Raw genomic sequence first — 20,980 nt, 5'->3', positions numbered from 1 at the left:
ATCCCTGTTCCTATGAATTAAGTGCTCTAATTGCCCTGCTTGTGAAGACCAACATAGGCAACTAGATTTAACCTTCTTAAAAATAAAGTAAGATTAGACTGACTTTGGAAGTGACTCCTTCAATGTCTCAGAATCTTCTGGCTCATAATAAGGTTCCAAAATAGGTTTTAATTTGACTTCTTCTGGTAATTTTTGAGTCTCTTCTCTCCTGCTTCCATCTCTTAAAAGCGGAACCAACGTTTTCCAGTTTTTCCCTGAAACTAAAAAGCAAAGGAATGGTTAATTTTTTCCACAGAAACAGAAGAAAATATACAAATGGTTTAAATAAGAAGCTGATGAAAGAAGAAGAAAGAAGCAGGAAGAAAAGGGCTTTGTGGTTTTTGTCCCCATACTGTTCCATGAGTTTTCCATATTTCAGCTGCCAAGTACAGCAGAGACTGATCATACAGTTAAATACTACTGTGCTGGATGCTGAGCTCCCAAACTATAGAGTTTGGGGCCTTCAAAGTAGCTTCTTGGCTACTTGGCTGCCATCATACACTATCCCATCTCCTCAGGCTTTACACTATTATCTGCCTTGTAAAATCTAAAATCAGAATGATCAATTTATGGGGCTTCTATTCCAGAGAGTAAAACTGCTATGTGAATAATGAGCCCACTTAATCCTTTACGTTTTGTGCTGACTGAAAATGCCATTAACTTAGCTACTGCAATTATCATTAAGTGCATAAACTGACTGCCCTCTAACAATTAATCAATGCTGCTTCTATCACCAGTGTAGTCCATACTAGGATTTAGGTCCCTGAAACCCTCACCTCTGCCAGGCTTAATAGAGTAACTGGGATTTCGTCTGAGGTCCCCAGAGCACCCAGGGTCTTCATTGATTATGCCCAGATTAGTATTCCATGTGGACCAGTTCACTTCATCAACCCTGGGGAGAGAACAACAAAAAATGTCTAGTCTAAGCATCACCAGACAACTCCAGGATGAGTTTATATCACATACCACCACCTCTGAAGCCTCAGATCCGACTCAGAAAACAGATTAAACTGACTACTGTAGACAGTGTTAACGCACTGCTTTTCAGAGGAGTACTCCCGGAGGAAAGTTCTGCTTCCCATTACCAGATACCTTAATGTTGTTGATATATAAAAGATTGTTCATTTGACATACAAACAGGTTACCTAAAGCACCATCTGTAATCATCTTGGCCGTCAGGTGTGATGCCCACCAGGACTTGCTTCCCAGACCGGAACGAGCGCCTCACACAGTTCAAGTAGCTGTTTTCAATATCCAAGATTGTGATGGCTCTCTACCAGGTAAAAGAAAGCAGACCACTGAGGCGCTGCTGTTTCAAAGTCATACAAATCCCAAATTCAGCTTTTATTTTAAAAACCTTGAGCTTTTATCATTGTCACCACCTTAGAGCAGGCATCATCACCATCTCCAAAACATCACTCTCTGTTAATATGACATTAAAAATGCTGAATTACTGCCCTGTGATTAGAACTATGAAGTTCCCTTTCTTACTTCAAACAAAAACATGTGCCTTTGAGATTCTGGTAAAGATTGTTTTTCACCTTGCATAATCCCTGTGTTCATAGTCTGATCAGGATTTTCCATCATCAAAAGCCCAAATAATTCTGTCTAATTACAAAAGTACTTATTTTCTTAAATTCTGAACATCTATGGAATACTGGAAACATCTGCTCAGGCAAAACATCAAATATGCATGGAAAAGGAACTAATATACTTTTTTGAGGAACTGTTCAGGGGAATCAGAAAGCAGCAGTGACCTGTTATTTAGAAACATGTGAGTTCCTAAAGATTCTCTGAAATTTCTTACGATTCCCCACACCCTCTTTCTTGGATAGCAGCCTCATAGAACCAATGTACCTGGAGTTTCCAGATGCTCTTGCTCTCCTGTGCAATTTTGCTCACAGTTTCCCCCATCAGTGCAATAAGCATGTTGAGCAGGAGGATGTATGTAAGGATGACATAGAGAACCAAAAGGATGACAAACACAGACTTGAACCTGTAGTTCTCTGTGAACTCCAGGTCCCCCATCCCAATAGTGAACTTGAAAAGCTCCAAGCAGGTATAATACAGACTATTGTAGGATGTGCGGCCTCGTTTCATATGGCAGCATCGGGCATATTCAGAGCTATTTGTGTCTTGCCCCTCATTGTCATCTTCAATTAAAGTCACCACAGCTGTTGCAAAAGAGGAATCACATACACAGGATGAAAGTACAATTTGAGATCACAATTCCATTGCAAGCAATGCAAATGAGCATAAAGGTAAGAGATGTTATCTTCATGGTGCATTGTCCCCCAGTGAAATTGCTCTATAAAACATTCCCCATAACTGACATGCTCTCAGAAGGTGTTGTCTCAGTTTTATCTACATAAAACAGGATGACTGTTTTTCCATTCAGCTTTGCAAAGCAGTTTGAGACCCAGGGGTGAAAAGCTGCACGAAATTACTATAGGTAACTGTTATTTTGAAGAGATTTTTTTGTAATTAGGTTAATTTGTTAGCTTTTAGTTGGAAACAAAAAGTCTAAGCCACTTGAAAAATAAAATTTTCTGAGATTCTTGAAGATAAGAAAAAGTAACTCCAAGTATGATATTACCTGTAGAAAATCCCAAGAGGAATACTAGATATACAAACATGAAGCGACATAAATCTCTAAGGATCATCTGTAACATGGAAACAAAATATTTTTATATTGCTAAAACTTGAATATAAACTGCAACAAAAACTGGTAGAAAATACTGCTTCAGTTGAAGAAGGCATTTGCCGTGAACTGGCTGTTCATGCATTAAACTGTTGTTTATCCTGCTGAGATAATACACTTTAATACAGAAAACATTCTTCTCTGTTATTCATGCAACAGTTTACACACATATGCAAGACATATGCATGCCAAATAGTTTCATTTTTGTGAGTATAAACCACATTAAGACAGTTGCATCTTTCTTCCCCTCTTGGGCCAGCTGTCTACATCATATATAGAGGTTTATTAGCCAGCTACTGCCTCTTAGCTAATTGCTCTGTTTGGTAACATTTAAACTATACCTAAAGAAATTTCCAGCTGGTAGAAAGCTGTGCCATTTCATACCACACCAGTCTGCACTGTTGTCAGGCTAGTTTAATCCATGCCTATCCAACTGTAGTTATTTTGAAGCATGGCAGGTAATAATAATAATAATAATATCAAGACTGCTATAAAATGTACGGATGAGTGGGAGGAGGTTTTTCTACATAACTTAAACTGTATCAGTTCACTCAGAAAATAATGGCCAAGTCTAGTAGAGTGATAGGAGATTTCCCAGTGGCATTATGCAGGTAGATATGGCAACTTCTCTCCTGGAAATGGGGCTGTTAGCAGCACTGTCCTAATCTGAGTACTCTGCTGGCCTCATCACCCACTCACTGGACTGACCTTGGCAATCATGACAGAGTAAATGCCCATCTGCTGGAAGCCACGGGTGTAGTACAGCATGTTAGCCCAGCCCAGCGCCAAGGAGAAGACCATGGAAGCCACGTACAGTTCCTGGCCACAGAAGTACAGCACCACAGAGCTCAGGAGGAGCAAGGAGTGAACAAAGCTGAAAGACAAGCATGGTCTGAATGCAGAGTGCTGAGTTCACCACAGGTGGTGGGAACAGAGGAGCTCCATGAGGTATACAGCAGAATGAGGGATCCTCTAAAACACAAAGGAGCCTTGGCAGACACTTCCTCCTCTCTTCCCTTCATTCTTTCCCTTCTCAAATCCTACAGTTCCTCTTACAAACCCCTCAGTTTCCCCACATACAAATTTCTGTAGTCTATCCCTGCTCTTCCTTGTGACTGGAGGGAAGAAAAGTCTTTGAAAACACTCGTTTCTTCAGCACTCCCTCTCTTTCCATGGACCCATGAAATTGCCCTGTTTAGCTGCATTCCAGCTGGGAAGAGAAAGGGCGCAAATTATGGAGAGGCAAAACTCCCTTTAGGAATGGGAGTATTTCTGCACATCCAATGCATATACTCGACTGCAAGTCCAACTTGGAGATCTATTTCTAACTCTGTTGCATGAAACTGCCACTGAACTTCTAGACACATCATTTGCTTTACCTCCAAAGGAGATTATTGATCCAGACTCACTTGTTCAAGTGCTATGATACCCATTGGCACGTATTTTGTAAGGACCCAGAAATTATAGTGAAGCATCTACCTATTACAAGTGGCTTCAGCCAAAGCTACAGATCTCACACACTCATCTGTTTCATGCTGAAATGCAATCAAAGATATTGGAGCTTACAAAAGAACCTCACTGTAGCTGTCAACTATCAGCGTCTTGAATGATGGGCGCCTCTGCACGAAATACTGTATCTGAAAAAAAATGGGAATGAAGACCAGGTTTGCAACCAAGGAGGGATTAAGTATCCTATGTGAATGCATCAACTAAGCACTGATACCTATACCAGGGAGCTGGTACCTATAAAGTATCTAGCAAGAATAGCTCAAAAACAACACTGGTGCAAGATCTAGGGAGGACTCTTCCAGTAACACTTACTTTCTCTTACATCTAGTGTCTCTTTTGAAGACAATAACCTATTCAGTCACTGGTTTGAAGACCTGTGATTCACTGTACACTCTCCATTGGCTGCCAAGAGGAAGCAAGGGGACTGTAAGCTAATACAGGTAATCTTTACTCATTGCCTGGCTATTTGCAATACCCCATTCTTAAGCTTTGGCTAGGGTAATTGTAATGATGCTCATCTTCTAAGGATCATATTTTTTAATACAATAGATACAACTGTATCTTAGCTCATTATTAACCTGAGAACTCCTAATCAGGCCAAGGAAGAAGTTTTGTAGCTCTTGACTAAAACATGGATTATCATAGCAGCCAATGCTAATGAATAGGAAGGTCATGTTTGATTCTCTCCTACATCCACCCAAACAGCAAAAAGGAAAAGTTTCAAATATCTTACCCCTCTGAAGAAAAAATAGAGACCTCCCAATACACTCAGGATCTCTCCAGTTGCTCGAAAATATTCCCCAGTGCTGTGACCAAATGTAAAGGGAGGCTGTATAAGACAGGAAGATAGACATGTTCAGCAGAATTGGAGATAGGAAAGACCTGGCCTTGCCAGCAGCTGAAAGCAACTACATTTCTGGGGGAACAGGTGAAGTTTCCGAACACATTGCAGCAAGGGGGCAAGACTGGGAAGCAAGCAAGGTCAAAATCTCCCTCCTACCTTCAGGAAAGAGGAAAATTCTGATGTTAGGAGTATACATTCAAATGGGAGGCAGATCTGGGCTATCATGCATTGGGTGGTTCCCGATATATGACAGGAGTAACGTACCTTTTCCTCTTTTTCTACAGGTCTGTAGTAAGCAGCTGCAGTGAGGATCATGATATGCATGGTATAGACAAAGAAGTTGAAGTAAAATAAGTGTTTGACAAACCGGTCCCACTTGTCTTGCAGCAGCCTGTTAAGGGGTTCCACCAGCAGCATCTCATGACGGTTCTAAGCAGAAAGAGAAAGAGGAGAATCTTGATGGGACCAGTAGGTATTGGGCTCTGAAAACAGCAAATGATATTAATCTTCAGCGAATGTTTCCTCTAGTACCCCTAAACTCAGGAAGGGAGATTGCTGTTTTATAGAAATGAGGCAAAAGATGCACTGTGTGGAACATGGAGCTCTTACCCAACAGTCCCACAGCCTATGAATAAAGTGCGAAGGAGTTGCATACTCACTGGAGTTTCACTACTGTAGGCAATAATCTCAAGCACTGAATTTTTCTCACACGTGTCTATACAGGATAGGTCATAAAGAGATGAGTGGACAGGTCCATAAGCCCATTCGGTGAACTTCCTAGACAAGTGTCTGCACTCAGGATCTTTGATCTCTCGTCTGAGGATGTATGCGAAAATCTAATAGCAAAAGAACAATACAGCCAACATTTCAGTGCTAATGGACATCTCCACAAGACAGGATGGCTAATTTCTCCCTAGTTTAACTGTGCTGTAGTGAACCCACTGAGGCATTGCAGAGATTAAAGCCTGAAGTAAACAAAATTAATTTTCTCACTGGATGCTGGGGGAGGAGAAATAGAAATACTGCTTATAACTTGCCATTGTCTGTTTCAAAACTGCAAGAGAAAAACAGGGATGTATGTTACACATCTTTGAGCATACTGTCATTTTGAATGGGGACTGTCAGAAGGCGAGTTATATCAGCCAGTCAAAAGTACAAGACTTGTAGTAGTTCAGGTGATAACAGAGACCCACTTTCTGTTTCCACCTGGCCTGCCTGGCATACCAGTTGTACATGAATAATGCCAGCTGCACACAGACACACTCACACTTTGTAGCAGTTTTGGATGTTAAACTGCAGCATCAGTTCCTCTTAACTAAAAAGCCCTAACAATAAGCAGTGATAAAATCTGTCCTGCATAAATGTTTTGCGTGTACTCTGTGTAACCTGATACAGTAATGGGACAGTTAAACACATTTGTTCACCTACCCCTATCTTCCCTGTTTTGGCTGCCAGAGTTAATGGAGTCAGCCCTTTCTTGTTGGTGAGTTCTTCCAGCTTCAGGATTGGATTAATTTTGGCACCAAGGATCAATATGTTATTGTACATCTTGGTAACAAACTTGGTATTATCCTTAGTATTATCTGAAATTTCCACCAGTGTGTGCAGGACCATATTGCCCATGGAGTCCTCAGCGGTGATGTTGGCTGGCTGGTAGGGGTTCTCAAGGAGGAATTTCACAATGCAGAGCTGGTTGGTGCAGGCAGCCAGGGACAAAGGCAGCTCCCCTACAGGCAAGCAATGGGAATGTGTGGTCAGAAAGCCCATTACTACATGTGCACAAACAGAAAGAAGATCATGTTGTTTTCACCTTTCACCATGAAAAAAGGTGAATTTCTCTTCTGATATAGCACCAATTCTTGTGATAGGTGTTAGAATCACATTTTCTTTGGTTTAATCAAATCACAGAAACACGGCTGCTTAAAAAAGCATGGAAAGGACAGCTAGCAGAAGGTTACAACCTTTCAAAGGATACAGTACCCAGAAAACAAAGGGATGCAGACACCAAGCTCACACTGAACACCATCAGCTACCAACTGTGTTTCTTTATAATCTCAGCCTTCGGGAGTAAATATTTGGACTAAGTGGTGGAACAGCCCATCTGGTACTTCTGAGCCTCCAGTCCCACACAAACAGGATTATTTAACAGCTTGCACTTGGGATAATGCTAGGATAACTCAATCAATAAAGCCCATACTGTGCTCACCCCTACCAAAATAAAAGCCAGATTTCCCTTTGGTTTTCCTGAAGAACTCCCCACAGGCTCTTGCGTGAACATCTGCTCCGTTCTGGACCAAAAGCTTCACGAGGTACATGTTCCTTCTCTCAATGGCGATATGAAGTGCAGTCTGGCCTACAGAGACACTCATCAGACAGAAATCTTCAACATTTAATATGGACTGAGAGCTTTCAGGCACCACAATTCATTCAGCTCCATGTAAGACGGTGGAACTGAGGGCTTTGCAGACTAAAAAGCTCTAGAACTGAACAAAAAGAGATGGCACAGAGAGCAAATGCAAATCCCCTGAACTTGCTATTAAATCACTGTATATAAAAAATGGCAGAATATTGTACCTAACAAACACTGCCCTAGCATGAATGCACTGATTGTTAATCACACACTGGAACTTCGGCGTGCTGCATCCTCAGGCGTAAGGCCTCATGCAGAAGACTGTCTGAAAGCTCTGCCTAACCTTATCTTCAGTCTTAGCACCAAGAATATTCACTGTAGTAGCTGTTTCTCTTACCCTTGTAGTAGTTGTCAGTATACTCTGCATTAACAAACTCTTTCAGAGTTCCAGTTTTCCTTGCAATATCCAGCAGCAAGGGAATGGTATCATTTTTCCCATCATGTAGATTCAGCATGGCTTTCAGTAAACAGGTTTTCCCAGTTTCTGGCTCTATAACACAAAAAATTCCAGCTATATAGAATTGATTACAAACCTATCATCTACTCCCAGGCATGCAGGAATTATATAACACAAAAAATTCCAGCTATATAGAAGTGATTACAAACCTATCATCTACTCCCAGGTATGCAGGAATTCATGAGGTTCTTATCAAAAGACAAGGAAACTCATTCAGGGTTTCACGGAAAATTTCAACTTTTCTGAATTCTCCTGTAACCTTACAATCAATGGGTTGCCCAATCAATAGCGAAACACTAGGTATTAGAGGGACCTCGTGCAGACACTTAACACAATTACGGGTTTTTGTTTTCATCTCAGGAGCACTACTGGAAGAAGAACAGGGCAACTTAAGGTATGTGACACTAAAGGGTACCTTTGAACTCATCATCTGTGAGATGCTTCAAGGTTCTATTAAGGTAGAGTAGCAGATCATCCAGGTCCCTTGTGTTGCCTTGGGCTACAGCATCAAAGATCCTTCTGCGGTCATAAAATTTGAAAGCTTTTTCTGAGCAGCCTGTGATCGAATCTGTAGATAGGAGCCTAACAAGGGTAAATTTCAGTTACTTCAAGTCAGATATTTAGCAGACTTTTTAAACTACCACAATACAATATTTCATTTGCTTGTGTGAAGTAGAAAGTACTACAGATTAGCACAGATGGATCTGCAAAGTCTACAAGATCAACAAAGTCTGCAAGCAACTGTCCTGATAAAATTAGGTATCTGTTGTTGAAAAGTTGAGAGCAGGACTTGAGAGGCACTGAAGTATGGCAGTCTAACTGCAGGCCTGGGAGTCAGGCAATCCCATATTCTCATTCTGACTGATGTCCATTCACTGAACCGTCTCAAGCAAGTGAATAAGGTCTACTGCTGATTTTAGGCAAAATATCCAGGGACTGGATTTTCAGAGGTGCCAAGAGACAACAGCTGTTGTCACTTCCAGGTGCAACACTCCTTATCTTGGCATAGAAAACAGTGAAACTGAAAAAATGGGCACACTCGTGTGGAGAGAATAAATGCTGCTCTAAGAAACACAGTCTGCAGCTGTCAAACTATTCATTACAACCAAATCTTACAAGGTAAACTTACTTGTGAAGTTTCCCCCTCTCCAAATTGGCATGAAATTTGATGACAGAAGGTGCCATCAGGTGATCCATCTGGTAAAAGGAATCCATGGGAGCCATGTCCTTGTCACTATCCCCCATCACAAACCGCCCGCGTCTTGCAAAGATGTTGCTTTTGGGTGGCTGCACCTTGGTGCTGAGTGTACCCTGGAGGCTGTCAGGCATTTCCAGCATGGAGTCCTCCCCATCCGTGTGTTCATCTGTCACTTCAGATTCCTCCATGTCAGAACTGCCAAATTTCTTCATCTTCCCAAGAATGGAAGACATGATGAGCAGGCAGTCTGTGAGGAACAATGCGAACACCTCAAGTCAGCACTTTACAGGGCCATGAGTCTGCTTTTGCCTAGGACTGCTCTCCAGAAACAGAAATGGATCGGTTGCTCTCATCCTGGAAGTTAGATGGATGGACACATATTCAGTATGCCCAGAGTTGGAACAGTTTAGTAGGTCATTATCTCCATGCTGTTTGTTACTGTCCCCACTGCCCTTACCCATTTCAGAATGGAGAAAGCAAGCCTGAGTGTCCCAGAACTTGCCAGCCACCTCACTGCAGAGCTGACTTACTTCCACTTAAAACTAGTGCCTCGTCCTCCTCCAATCTTTGTTAAAGCCTGAACAATCTCACACCTGAACAACCTCTGCTTTTCTTCTCTACTTTCTGGTTTGTGCCACAATATATTCTCAGGATTATATGAGGTATGTGAAAAAAGCCTGCTTGTGCCATAACCATATTTCAGTGATGCTAAGCACAGAGGGCTTCCTGCATACAGGAAAATCATTGCTTAATGGCTTTACCAGAGTTACGGCAGTGCTCGATAAACAATGGGGCCTGTGATGCTTGGGAGATGAGTGTCACCTCAAACATGAGACACGGAAACAGAAAGGGAAAGGTTACCACAGATAAGAGATGACTGTAAGACCACATGTCTGATCTTGTCTGATTTATAACCACAATAAATGTCACACAAGTTCACAAATATATCATACTGAAAGTAGAGCAGGCTTTTTTTTCCTTCTTTCTTATCAAACTGTTTTCATCAGACAAATGTTGGTCTTCATGCCACTGAATGCAAAATATTCTGGAATTCCAGCAGTGGAGACAGGAATGCATCATATTTGAACTGCTGCATAGCTGGCTTTTACAGAGAGCTGATCAGCCTTAGAAACATACTCTGAAATCCTAGATTGCTTGGAAATCTTACAGCATTTGAGCACAGGAATGTTACAAAATCTTTTCAAAGTCTTCAATTATAAACCAAATTACCAGTGGTCAGTAACCTTCTCTGTACATTCAGCATGAAAACAACATTGTAAACACGCTTCAAGGTTGTTTCTCTTCACAAAAATATTCTGAGGGGTTGTCTGCAAACCTACATTGTACATTAAAGCTAGATTTTCAGTTCTGTGGGACTAGTTAATATTTATGTTAAGGGTCACTTACAATTTCCTGTGCAAGCAGGATAGGCAGGAAACTTTTGTCAGGCATTCGCATTTTTTATAATGTTGTACAACATACATGTAAAGAAAACAGCAATTTGCAAACTTGCACATTTAGCGTTACTGGAAGCAAAACAGCCTAGTATCGACAAAATACTAATGACTGCAGTTTAACTCACTATGTCCTCTGAGCTCACCTTTCAAGTTCTTTGTGCCCTTAGAATCACTCTGAAAGAGTAACATAATACCTTATTAACTTAATTGTTCTATAAATAAGAAATTATATATAGAAAAATATTTCCATTTGGAATATGATACTAAAAATACAGAAGAACAATTACTTCAGTGAAAAAGTTAGAAAAATCATTTTATAAAAAATGGAAAAAAATACCCTGGGAATACAGCCACATATAATTTTAATTTTTTTCTTATTTAAACTAATGTGGATTGAGCCAAAAACATCAGAGATGGCTATGGAAAATGGAATCACTTATTTTCCACAGAATAGGTACAATATTAAAATCCACAGAATAGACTTAATCCTGTCTCCCTGACAATTTGCTCAAACCTAGTTCAGTCATTGTAGGTGCTTTCATTTCTAAACCCTGTTGGTAATATCTTTGATAATGAAGACAAAGCCGCCTTTCCTCATGAGTATGAATCTGCAAGGCAAATAACCTTCAAAAATCTGTGGAAGGATTCTTTAAAAAAAAAAATTATCTATCCTAAAAAAATATATAACCTACTTGAACATTTTGAAACCTATGTACATTGAAGTTTGATACAATAAATAAGGAAATATTTTTGATAGAATGTCTACATCACAACTTCTAATAAATTATAAAGAGAGTTTACAAATAACTAACAACGGTGCTATTCAAATATACATGCAGAACTTACAAATATTGCAAAAAATCCTGTCTTCCGCAAAATAGTCCAGTCTCAGTAAACACCCTCTGATCTACAGGAATTTAGTGCCGGATATTCCTCCTCCAAGGTGCCTGGACTGAAAAGCCCTCAGAGTTTTCTTCTTCACTCCATTTGTCTGCAAAAGTGTTCTATGTGTCTGATGATTTTTAGAATCAAGGGAAGTTCACTAAAAGAATAGAGAATAGAGTAATAAGATCATTAAGAACAATTCTGGAACCAGAAGCATCAGTGGCTTCTATTCCCAGGAGTTTAGCTAAGCTCTTTACAAGAATTGCCGTAAGTTGCTGTTGTTTTTCTCTCTCCTTTAATTGCATCTAGTAATGGATACTCTTCTCCAGATTTCCTCTTCATAAATACACTCAAGCTTGAAAAAACCCCAAACCACCAGACAACCATTGTTTCTGTGGGTCACAGTTTCATTTCAATTTACAAAACTTTGTAAAATATGCTGCAGCTCTTGCCTGAGATCAGTCATCTTTCTGGACATCTTTCTTGGGTGGCTGCTGTAAAGCCCCACCAAGGATTTTAAAGATAAACTGATTCTGAACAGAGTTGAGGGAGAATCAATGACAGAAAGTCCTAAGGCCATTCTATTGTTCCATGTTCCAATACATTTTTAAAAAATTATATATATACGTAACAGTCAGCTTTTAAATATTAATGTCATTAGGAAAAAAAAATTCTTATCTAATTCAGGATGGATCTAACACCCTTAAAAATGAAGAACTGTGTCATATATTAAATATAATTTACATAAGACCTTTCTGCCAAAAACTAGTCTAAAGAAACAGCTTTTCCAGCAGGCTGAGCTGATAAGTTGTAGTTGTTAGGCTAGAAGCAACCTCCAAACCTCTAGCTCCTGAGGTTTCAAGTTAGATTATGAAATTATTCAATGAAATTATCTGGTTTATGTTTTGCAAAAGGTAACTACCTTTCTAGTTTTGCTATCTATCTATATATGTATAAAAGAATAACATATTTGCCTATTTAATAGCAAACTAATTATACCACTTAAAACATCCTGTGGCATCGTACTCGAAAGAAATAAAATGCCTGTTTATTAATGCATAAGTATAGATTACCAATAATCCAAGTCCTTAGCTGGTGCTCCTGGAGCTTTGCTGAGCAGAGCATCTCAGTCAACATTACAATTAACTCCTTCACCATTTCCAAAGCAGAGACTCAGTAAGAAAACTATATGGATCAGTGGTGGGTCTCTCTTATTCAGTCTCTAGCTTCTTGCTGGTTCCTTTTGCTAAATGTTCCTTTCCTCTCTGCTCCCATTCCAGGCATCAGCTTCTTTCAGTCTTAGTGTGCTCTGATGTACACATTGCAGGAGCTTTCTGCTATTTTCTGAGTTTTGATTCCTCCTTCATCAGCCTCCTTGAGCTGCATTTCTTGTGAAAATGTTATTTCCTTCTTACAGCAGCACTTCATTGCTTTTTGCAACGTTTGTTGGATGTATCATATTCCATCTCAGCAGGGACCTGGTTTAAAGGTGTAAGCTCATAAGCAGATGTGAATGCTTATCAAAATAGGCCAGTAATAAACAACAAGGAATTTATTCCTCTTTCTTGGGCCTGCAGCCAAGCACAGACTTTGTGTGACTTCTGTGCTTGAGAGTGATTTTACCCATTAAGAGCCCTCTCCCTCACTACCAATGGGAAAACATCAGCAGATGTGTTAGAGATCTTAAAGATGTATCCAAAGCTGGCCTGCAGGTCAGAGATAGTCTTGCATTTGCTAATAGAATTGAAAACCAGGCCATGCCTTTGACCTTAGTCCACTGTACCCAACCTGGGTAGCCACAGAAATAATCCTCCATGTTTTATTTTGATTGTTTTGTTGACGTTCAAGCCAAGGTTGTATTCCATCTTTTACAGAGACAACATGCAACACGTGGAAACTGACATTCACTCTGTGCAAGAGCCACTGAACTCCCCAAACAAGGCTGACACCCTGGTCTGCTGCCTGTATGTATGTAAATTGTGAGACATCTTAAGGACACAAAGTGTCTAATGAAAGCATCAGACTAAGCTACAGACAGCTACTTATCTCTCCTGGTCCTTCTAAACATATTTCCTACCAAGAAAATGAGTCTCAAATGAAGTATCATTTTATGCAGGAAGTTAATGGATCTTTCCTAGTCACTCAGTCAAATTTAATGTGGTAATTACCTCTCATTTCGCAAATGGGAATGACAGAGCAATGAAATCCGTACACCCAGAAGCAGAAGCGGACAATAAATGCAAGGGTTTGCTGACGGTTATTTTCCACTGTAACGAGTGAGACTGCATGTTGAATTCAACTCCAGAAAAAGTGAAGGAAGTGAAAGGAAACACTGTACAGCAAGGAAAAAGAAAAAGAAGCTGCATCTCAGGCCATTCCAAATAGTGACTTTATTTTCTGTGGAACATTACCATGGCAGCCCCCACAGCAGCATCAACATCCTTCCCGTAAACCACAGGGAATGGAAAAATCCTTTCCACTTCCTGCCTCAGCACCTCGTTCCTGGCAAGGGCACTCCCACTCCCCAAAATCCTCCTCACTCCCATCTCCATCAGGTGCTGCACAGGTAACATGGAACAGAGGTTTTCAACGATGCCGCGGCACAGAGCTCTGGTTACGTGACCCAGGGAGAGGTCAGAGACAGCAATATTGGTCACTGATGCCAACTGCTCAGGAACGTGTCTCTCTCCAAATATCGTTGGGTGGACTGAGAGTTTGCTGTCATTTTGGGCCAAGGCTTCTTTGATTATCTTTGTATAGATGGCAGACTCCTGAACCTGAAGTCCTGCAGATGGGAAATACCATGTTACTAATCTGAAGCGGTCTAGTGTATCTTACATGTGAGGACTTAAAATGGATGCTGATCCACCTGTTCATCTTTTTCTGTGTCCCAAAGGTCATTGTTTTTCCAAAATTATGAACCACAGTTCTCCCACCCAATCGTAACTAGAATCTATGATACTAGAAATCTTTGTCTGATTACAGAAACTGCCTTTCCTGATAATACAGCTATTCCTCTTTGCCTATACTGAGCTAAGTTACACAAAACAACTTTTTTAAAGGCACTAATGGCAGACTTCAGCTTCAGTGATCAAATTGCATGTGAATGCAAAGTTCACTTCAAGCACTCACTGAAAGAACAACTTCAGAGCTTATTTCTGCATTGCAAAACCCAATAGATTATTAAAAAAAAAAAACTGTGAAGATCACGTTTAAAGCACTTAGAAGATATTACATAAGTTTGAGTCTTAAAATCCATTAGAATGCTGCAAAATATGCAGCAAAAGGTAACTGATCTAATCAAGGGATTCTTTTGGACAGCAGTCATACAAAATTAGAGGCCCTCCTCAAATTTGCTGACTTTTCCTTTTGAAAAACAACTTGCAAAAAATAATTCTCTTGTGTTTTTGAAACAAAATAAAACCCAAAACCCAGAGGCAATGTGAATGTGGAGTCCAAGCATGACTGTCCCAGCATGTTCATAAGCTTCAGTACGAAATTCCAGAGATCTAGCAATCATGACCCAAGAGTTACAAGCTTGTTCCCTATATGGCATGACAAAACAGTTCTAGACTTGTTCCTTTGCCTTAGTTTCCTTTTACCTTGCTGACCAACCTCAATTTTAAGCTTGAACTACCCTTGAAATAGCTTACCTAGCTCTTCTGTCCACCGTGCCACCATGTCCACAAATGTTGCTAGCACATTGCCTCCATTAAGTGATGCTGCCACTTCCAAGTAGCCATCATTGAAGTAGGGAAAATAAGTAACAGCTGAGGAAGGATCTGGTGTCTCTGGAGGCTGGAAATCCGGGGGCATTGAGACAGTCAGTTGAGCAGAGGTACTAATATTAAGAACTACAACACAAAAGAAAAAAAAAATAAAAAAAAAAAATAAATCAGTGTTTTACTAAGCTACCCTGAAGGAGGACAATGAGAAAACCAACATACCAAAATGATCATACCTGCATCTGTCCTCTCAGTCAGACAGGAATAAACAGAGCATTGGAAATCTCCCAGAGCAATTCCTACTTTTGCTCCTTTGGGTATTCCATGCCATGCACAGATTGTCCCACCTGCAATACTGCCAGGGTCTCTCACCTCTGGAAGCAAGTGAACAGGAAAGCCGGATTTTTTCAATCTGCAATCAGAACAATATTATTGCAGGAAAGAAGTATGGGAATGTGCGGCATGACTACAAAGACCTCTTTGAAGTCACAGATGAACCTGGCCATACATTTGTGGCTGCTGGACTTATGGATGCTTTCACCTATTTAGAAAGCTTTGTCTTGGACAGGGGCAGCATTCCAGTTCAACAGGCTGGGTAAATTAGAATAGTCTAGAAGAATAAATAGCTTTCCTTTATATGCAATCTGATTACATGAGATGATACACCAGTACACATACAGCAAGTTTAACCCACTGATATCATACAGACAAGCAGTTCCAAGATAAAGAGACAATCACAAAAAAGCAAAAAAAAAATGCAACTTCTAAGTGCCAAAGAACTTTAAGCTGTCATACAGTTAGCGGTTCAAAACCAAATCACAAAGAGTTAAGTCCAACAATCTCCTTACACAGTCAACTGCAAGATACACTACATTGCTACAACACCACCAACAGATTAGTAAAAATTCAGTAGGCCAAATGCAAGTTTCTGTCATTCTTTCATACCTTCATGAGCAGATCTTTTCACCTTGGAGTCCTGGCCTAACCTAAACCCTGAAATACATAAGGCCTTAGCACTCAGCCCTGAAAGAGCAAATCATTACAATAAATAAGTAAACAAATAAGCAAACTGATTCCCTATAAGATTTCCTGTAGCCTAGTAACTCTTAGGTATTATCACAACTAAGTTTTAGTAGTTCTGAAGGAGCTCAGCTGAAAGAACTAGAGAGTAATAACTGTCTTTTACCATCACAGAGGTAACACCTTGGCTGCAGCATGCACTTGTCCATCCCATCCCACCATCCCATACAGAAAGGGAGAGAACAGTTTGGTATACAAGGCCTCACTGATGAGTCTCTCAGCTCCGCTGTCTTAGGTATTTCTAAAAATACTGTGCCAGATTTTATAAAATTTAAACATAGCTACTTTACAAACTAGAGCAAACTCTCAATAGTTCCTCAGCCCAGGGCACACCACAATTGATTAGGAGTAACTTTCAATCGCTTTTTACCTGTAGCATGTTCATACTTAGGGCCCAAAGAGGTGTTCACAAGGCCTGACACAAGCAAGGCACAAAACCCACTGAATGATCTTTGCACTTACATGTCAGTATTCCAACTTTTGTTTCTGGAATTAAAATATCCCCAGCTGGCAGCATTCTGGATGGACATGAGTGGCTTCTTCAGGTCACACAACATAGCAACCACATAGTCATGGATAGTGCCAGCTGCATCATAAGACTTCAGAAAATCTGGACTTTTAAACAAAACATTTTAAAACCAAAATCAATGAGAGATGCTTTAATGCAGTGGGAGCAAGATTACTTCCATTGCTACAGAGAACTTCAGACATATGTGGTCCCATCTAAAATCGAAACAACCATCTCAGTGATCAACCTTCATTTTGTTGTTTTGTTTTGTTTTCTTAAATGGAATTTGTTTTTCAAGTTGTTACCACAGCACCAATACTTATCTCCTGATAGAAGATGGAGAGACAGAGGCTTTAAGAAATGAGTTGTCTAGGTTCAAAAGCACGTCGTTGCAAAACTGACCAGGAAGGTAGTAATTGTTTGCACAAAAAAATGTCACTTTGTTGATCCTGGAGCATTTGAGAAAAATAGGTAAATTCCTGCAGTTGCTGTAGGATCCACAAATTATATGAATGGAAATGTACCAAATGGTGAAATAAAACAAAGCAGCTGGACTCATGAGTTATACAGCTCTAAAGCAAGATCATGCCATGCTCCGTATATTTGCTGGACACACACTGGAAGAAACCAAGATCTACTAAGTTTTTCCCCATTTATTGAACCTGAATTCATTGCAGGGGAAGACATTGGCATATATGGCATATTGCAATGACATCCTGAAAAACATAGCATACTGCAGACAAAACTGAAGAGCAAATCTTGCTGATGTCAAGTCATAAGTGAAAAATGATATCCTCTGCAAACATGCCACAACAAAGCAGACTATTTGTAACACTTCATAAGGATCTCAGTGTCCAAGAAAGGAAGGAACTGAAATTAATTTAGGGACTATTTGTTTTAGCATCTGGCAGCAACCAGACAAAGCAACTCTGTTACTGTTTTAGGCATGTTTGTACTTCTCACAATCTGCACAAGGCAAAAGTGTTCAAACTGCATTAGCAGAGCTCCTCTGAGTGGTAGGATGGACTAGAATTATTCTGATACTTTAAGGCTTCTGTTACTACATGGTCAAAAGCTTTTCTTTTTATTAAAGAGATCTGTAGCATTTTTATGAGGTCAGAGACTCTTGTGTGCTCAGTTGCATGCATTTCATATTGAATACTGTCATTTTAAATATTCTTTGACTACTTAATTAATATTATGATACAGAGAAATGCAGCCCCTCAGTCTGTAATGGCATTAACATGGTACAGGAATACTAATTGTCACAGAAATTCAAGGTGAGAAACTGCCAGTGAAACAGCCTGATACAGAAGCCCTTTTAAAAAACAATGTACCTGTTCTTTAAATACCAGTAGACTGTGGCACATCCAAATCCTGTAGCCAAACTCGTATGTGACTGGGGCAGAGGAAGAGAAGAGAGGAAGGTGGGACTGCAGCGGCCGTCTTGCCAAGTAATCAGATGACTGACCTCCTCCGGCTCAAAGGTATGGCCTGTACCACACTCTGTCCACTTGCAACCTGAACCACACAGTATACAAGAAGTTCAGTGACTCTCTGCAGCGTAGTCTGCCTGGCTTTCTTAATTTCTGGACACTCTTGGTAATTTGTCAAATATGTTGGAAAAAGAGCAGAAACAGAGCCAGCAGTGATTGTAATCAAATTAATTAGTCATGGGTTTCAGCCCTAGATAATATCATAATGCCAGTCATCCTTTGCTAAAACAGAGAATAGTATCCAAGGCCTTCCTTCTCTATAAGCACTCCTGGCGCCTAGAGGAACAAGCAACTTGCACCTTGAGATATTAATGATACAACTTAAGTAACAGGTGACCCACAAAAAAAATGGATAGCACATAGTTTCATCACCTTTTGAGCCAAAGCAACAAGAAACCTGGCTCTATGTGTATTAAGCAATGGACTGCAAAGTACGAAAGAGTATCCCTCCCCTGCGCTATGCAACAAAGTTTCACCAAAGGTAGAATAGGGTTTAATCCAGTTTTCAGTTTTACTAGTCCAGCATGTTCCTTTTGAACAGAGAATGCTACACCTTTGATGAAACTTCACATTCTTTCATGTGAAGGCTTCAGCTAAATTATGGCAACTTCTCAGAGCTGCTCAGAGCCTTCTCCACGATGTCTGCTATTGCTCCGGTCCAGTGCGCTGTTTCCTGCCCTGACATGCTCACCACAAGTAGTCCTGCGTACAGCATACCATCCGGTCCGAGCAGCAGACTAAGCAGAGGCCAAGCTCAAGCACTGGCATGTGATGTTTGCTACCACATTCCATGGCACAGCTTCAGCCTCCAACAACCACTGCTCTCCCAGGCAATGCCTGGCCACAATGTGGGGATAGGACAGGTCACAAGCTGCCTCCAGCTGGCTCTGTAACCGAGGCTATCTTTTGGTTTTTGGCTGGGGATAGGAGCAGAGTTTCAAGCTGTGCTGTGCCACTTGTCCTACAGGTCAGAGAAGAAACCCAGCTGCTTAACTGACTAGCACAAATATGGCTAAAAGAGTCTTTCTTGGGCTGGATACAGGGATTTGAAGTTACACTCACACAGGAAAAAGCAGCCGTGAAAGCTGGGAAGTACTATGTGAAACATGCAAAGCAAACACGTGCTTTTTCTCGTTCCCTTAATTCCCTGTTCTATCAGGTCTGTTTGAACTGAATTTCCAATTGGTTTGCTTTTCTAGTTTTAAATGGATTCTAAGAAATATTATTAACCATAAATCTAACCCTAAAGGATGCTATTAAAAATGTAATTTGGGTCCCAAAGAGCACAGATTCACTTAGTCTACTCAAAACAAATGAGAGCAAACACCCTCTTTCATTTGATAGAAATGAAACAAAAGTGGCATGTGGCTTTAGGAAATAAATTATTAACCAATATGACATAAGAATCTGCCTACCATGAACCCATGAGGCTGTTATGCAGCCCTTGGGACAGCTGGAAAGCAAGCAACAGCTCCTTCGGTCCATCAGCCTTAGGATTTCTTTCTTTCTAATCATTTCTGTATTTAATGTAAAATTACAGCCAGTAATGAATAGCATAGTGTTTTTTAAAGCAATTAAAACCCTGACAACTTTTGACAGGCAGTGACTAGCACTTTTGGGAAATCTATTCTGTGGCTTACAATAAATCCTTGCCTAATCCACATAACTCCTATTATTATAAGACTTGTATAATCACTCAGATGTACACATCATAAGGTAAAGAGAAAGAAGACATGGAACCACATTCTGAAAGCCTTAGACTTCAGCAGGTTTATAAAACGTTATCCAAGAAGATAATCCATCCCTATCTCACAAGGCTAGCAATCCAAGGCCTGAATTTTTCAAACATCCTTGCCATCACAAAAATTATGAGTATTTGCACAATCAAGCCCCATGTGACTACCTCACTTTGGTTGATTTTGTTTCTGAGGTCTTGGTCCTTCATACTGCAAGCAGCTGAGTATACAGAATCATGACCATAATACTTTTTTAGCTCCTACTAACAGAAGCATAAGCAGCAAGATGAATTCAACATGACAGTCTACAACTTGCTAGGAAAAAAAATGCCTTGAGATTTTTAGGGGGGGAAAAAAGAAAGGAAAAAGGACTGAAAACACTGTTTACTGAAGTTCAGGTTTTCTCCTACTCTACTCTCAAACTGCGTTTCAAAATAGCATAGCGATATTCACTATTGGATAGCTACAGCTATGCACATTCTAACATAAAGATCAAGCATAGCTTATTTTTCAAGGCATACACACAGAATCATTAGAAGGTATTGAGATACTGGACAACAGCTAGTTAAGTGTCTTATGAGGTGAATAAGATCCACCCCCACCCCCTCCAAGTCATTCACCTGATGCAGAAGTTCTTTCAACTGGCAGCAGATAGCATATGATAGACAAACAATTAACAAACCACAAATATGTTATTCCTCCTTCATACTAATAATTGTGCTGACTCTGCAGGGATCTCATTAGACTAAATCCTTTAACTAATGTGCGCAAACGACATTGTTAACTATAGTCAGTAGCTGAAATTCCAGCAATTAAAGCAAAATTCCCACAGAAGAAGATCTTCCATTAATTCTGTTTTACAGAAGACCAAAGTGAACATGCAGCAGTTTGCTACAGATCGTTTCGGTGTTAAAAGTTTATTTTCTGCATCGTAA

The 20,980-nt window shown here is 40.2% G+C and overlaps 2 protein-coding genes across 2 annotated transcripts in view; both read right to left on the bottom strand.

Annotated features, from left to right (window-relative positions):
• On the bottom strand, positions 1-9,398 carry TRPV1 (transient receptor potential cation channel, subfamily V, member 1). Its single transcript, XM_009701506.1, has 15 exons — positions 9,090-9,398; positions 8,376-8,542; positions 7,841-7,993; positions 7,306-7,446; positions 6,522-6,820; positions 5,753-5,929; positions 5,358-5,522; positions 4,983-5,078; positions 4,307-4,377; positions 3,449-3,614; positions 2,636-2,702; positions 1,897-2,213; positions 1,185-1,312; positions 816-931; positions 1-260 (listed from the first exon to the last, which is right to left on the bottom strand). Exons 1-15 carry the CDS (start codon positions 9,389-9,391, stop codon positions 94-96), a joined length of 2,532 nt encoding a protein of 843 aa, XP_009699808.1. The 5' UTR covers positions 9,392-9,398; the 3' UTR covers positions 1-93.
• Positions 9,399-13,869: 4,471 nt separating this feature from the next.
• Positions 13,870-20,980, bottom strand: part of SHPK (sedoheptulokinase) — an 8,708-nt gene continuing 1,597 nt past the window's right edge. The window contains exons 3-7 of the mRNA XM_009701505.1: positions 18,151-18,334; positions 16,768-16,920; positions 15,462-15,637; positions 15,154-15,354; positions 13,870-14,285 (exon numbers count right to left, since the gene is read on the bottom strand). Coding sequence (XP_009699807.1) covers positions 13,891-14,285; positions 15,154-15,354; positions 15,462-15,637; positions 16,768-16,920; positions 18,151-18,334 — 1,109 coding nt within the window. The 3' untranslated portion in view covers positions 13,870-13,890. The remainder of the gene's footprint in view (positions 14,286-15,153; positions 15,355-15,461; positions 15,638-16,767; positions 16,921-18,150; positions 18,335-20,980) is intronic.

This window comes from Cariama cristata, unplaced genomic scaffold, assembly GCF_000690535.1.
Source record: "Cariama cristata isolate BGI_N322 unplaced genomic scaffold, ASM69053v1 scaffold3486, whole genome shotgun sequence".
Lineage (NCBI taxonomy): Eukaryota > Metazoa > Chordata > Aves > Cariamiformes > Cariamidae > Cariama > Cariama cristata.
The sequence above is the reverse complement of the archived record's forward strand: the minus strand, read 5'-3'. Positions and strand labels throughout refer to the sequence as shown.

Excerpts from the sequence above, each read along its gene's own strand:
- TRPV1 (XM_009701506.1), bottom strand. The coding sequence starts at position 9,391 with ATGTCTTCCATTCTTGGGAAGATGAAGAAATTTGGCAGTTCTGACATG. Across the intron at positions 6,821-7,305 it reads GAAATCTGGCTTTTATTTTG|GGGAGCTGCCTTTGTCCCTG; the intron begins GTAGGGGTGAGC and ends GCTTGCCTGTAG. Across the intron at positions 5,930-6,521 it reads CCAAAACAGGGAAGATAGGG|ATTTTCGCATACATCCTCAG; the intron begins GTAGGTGAACAA and ends TTTTGCTATTAG.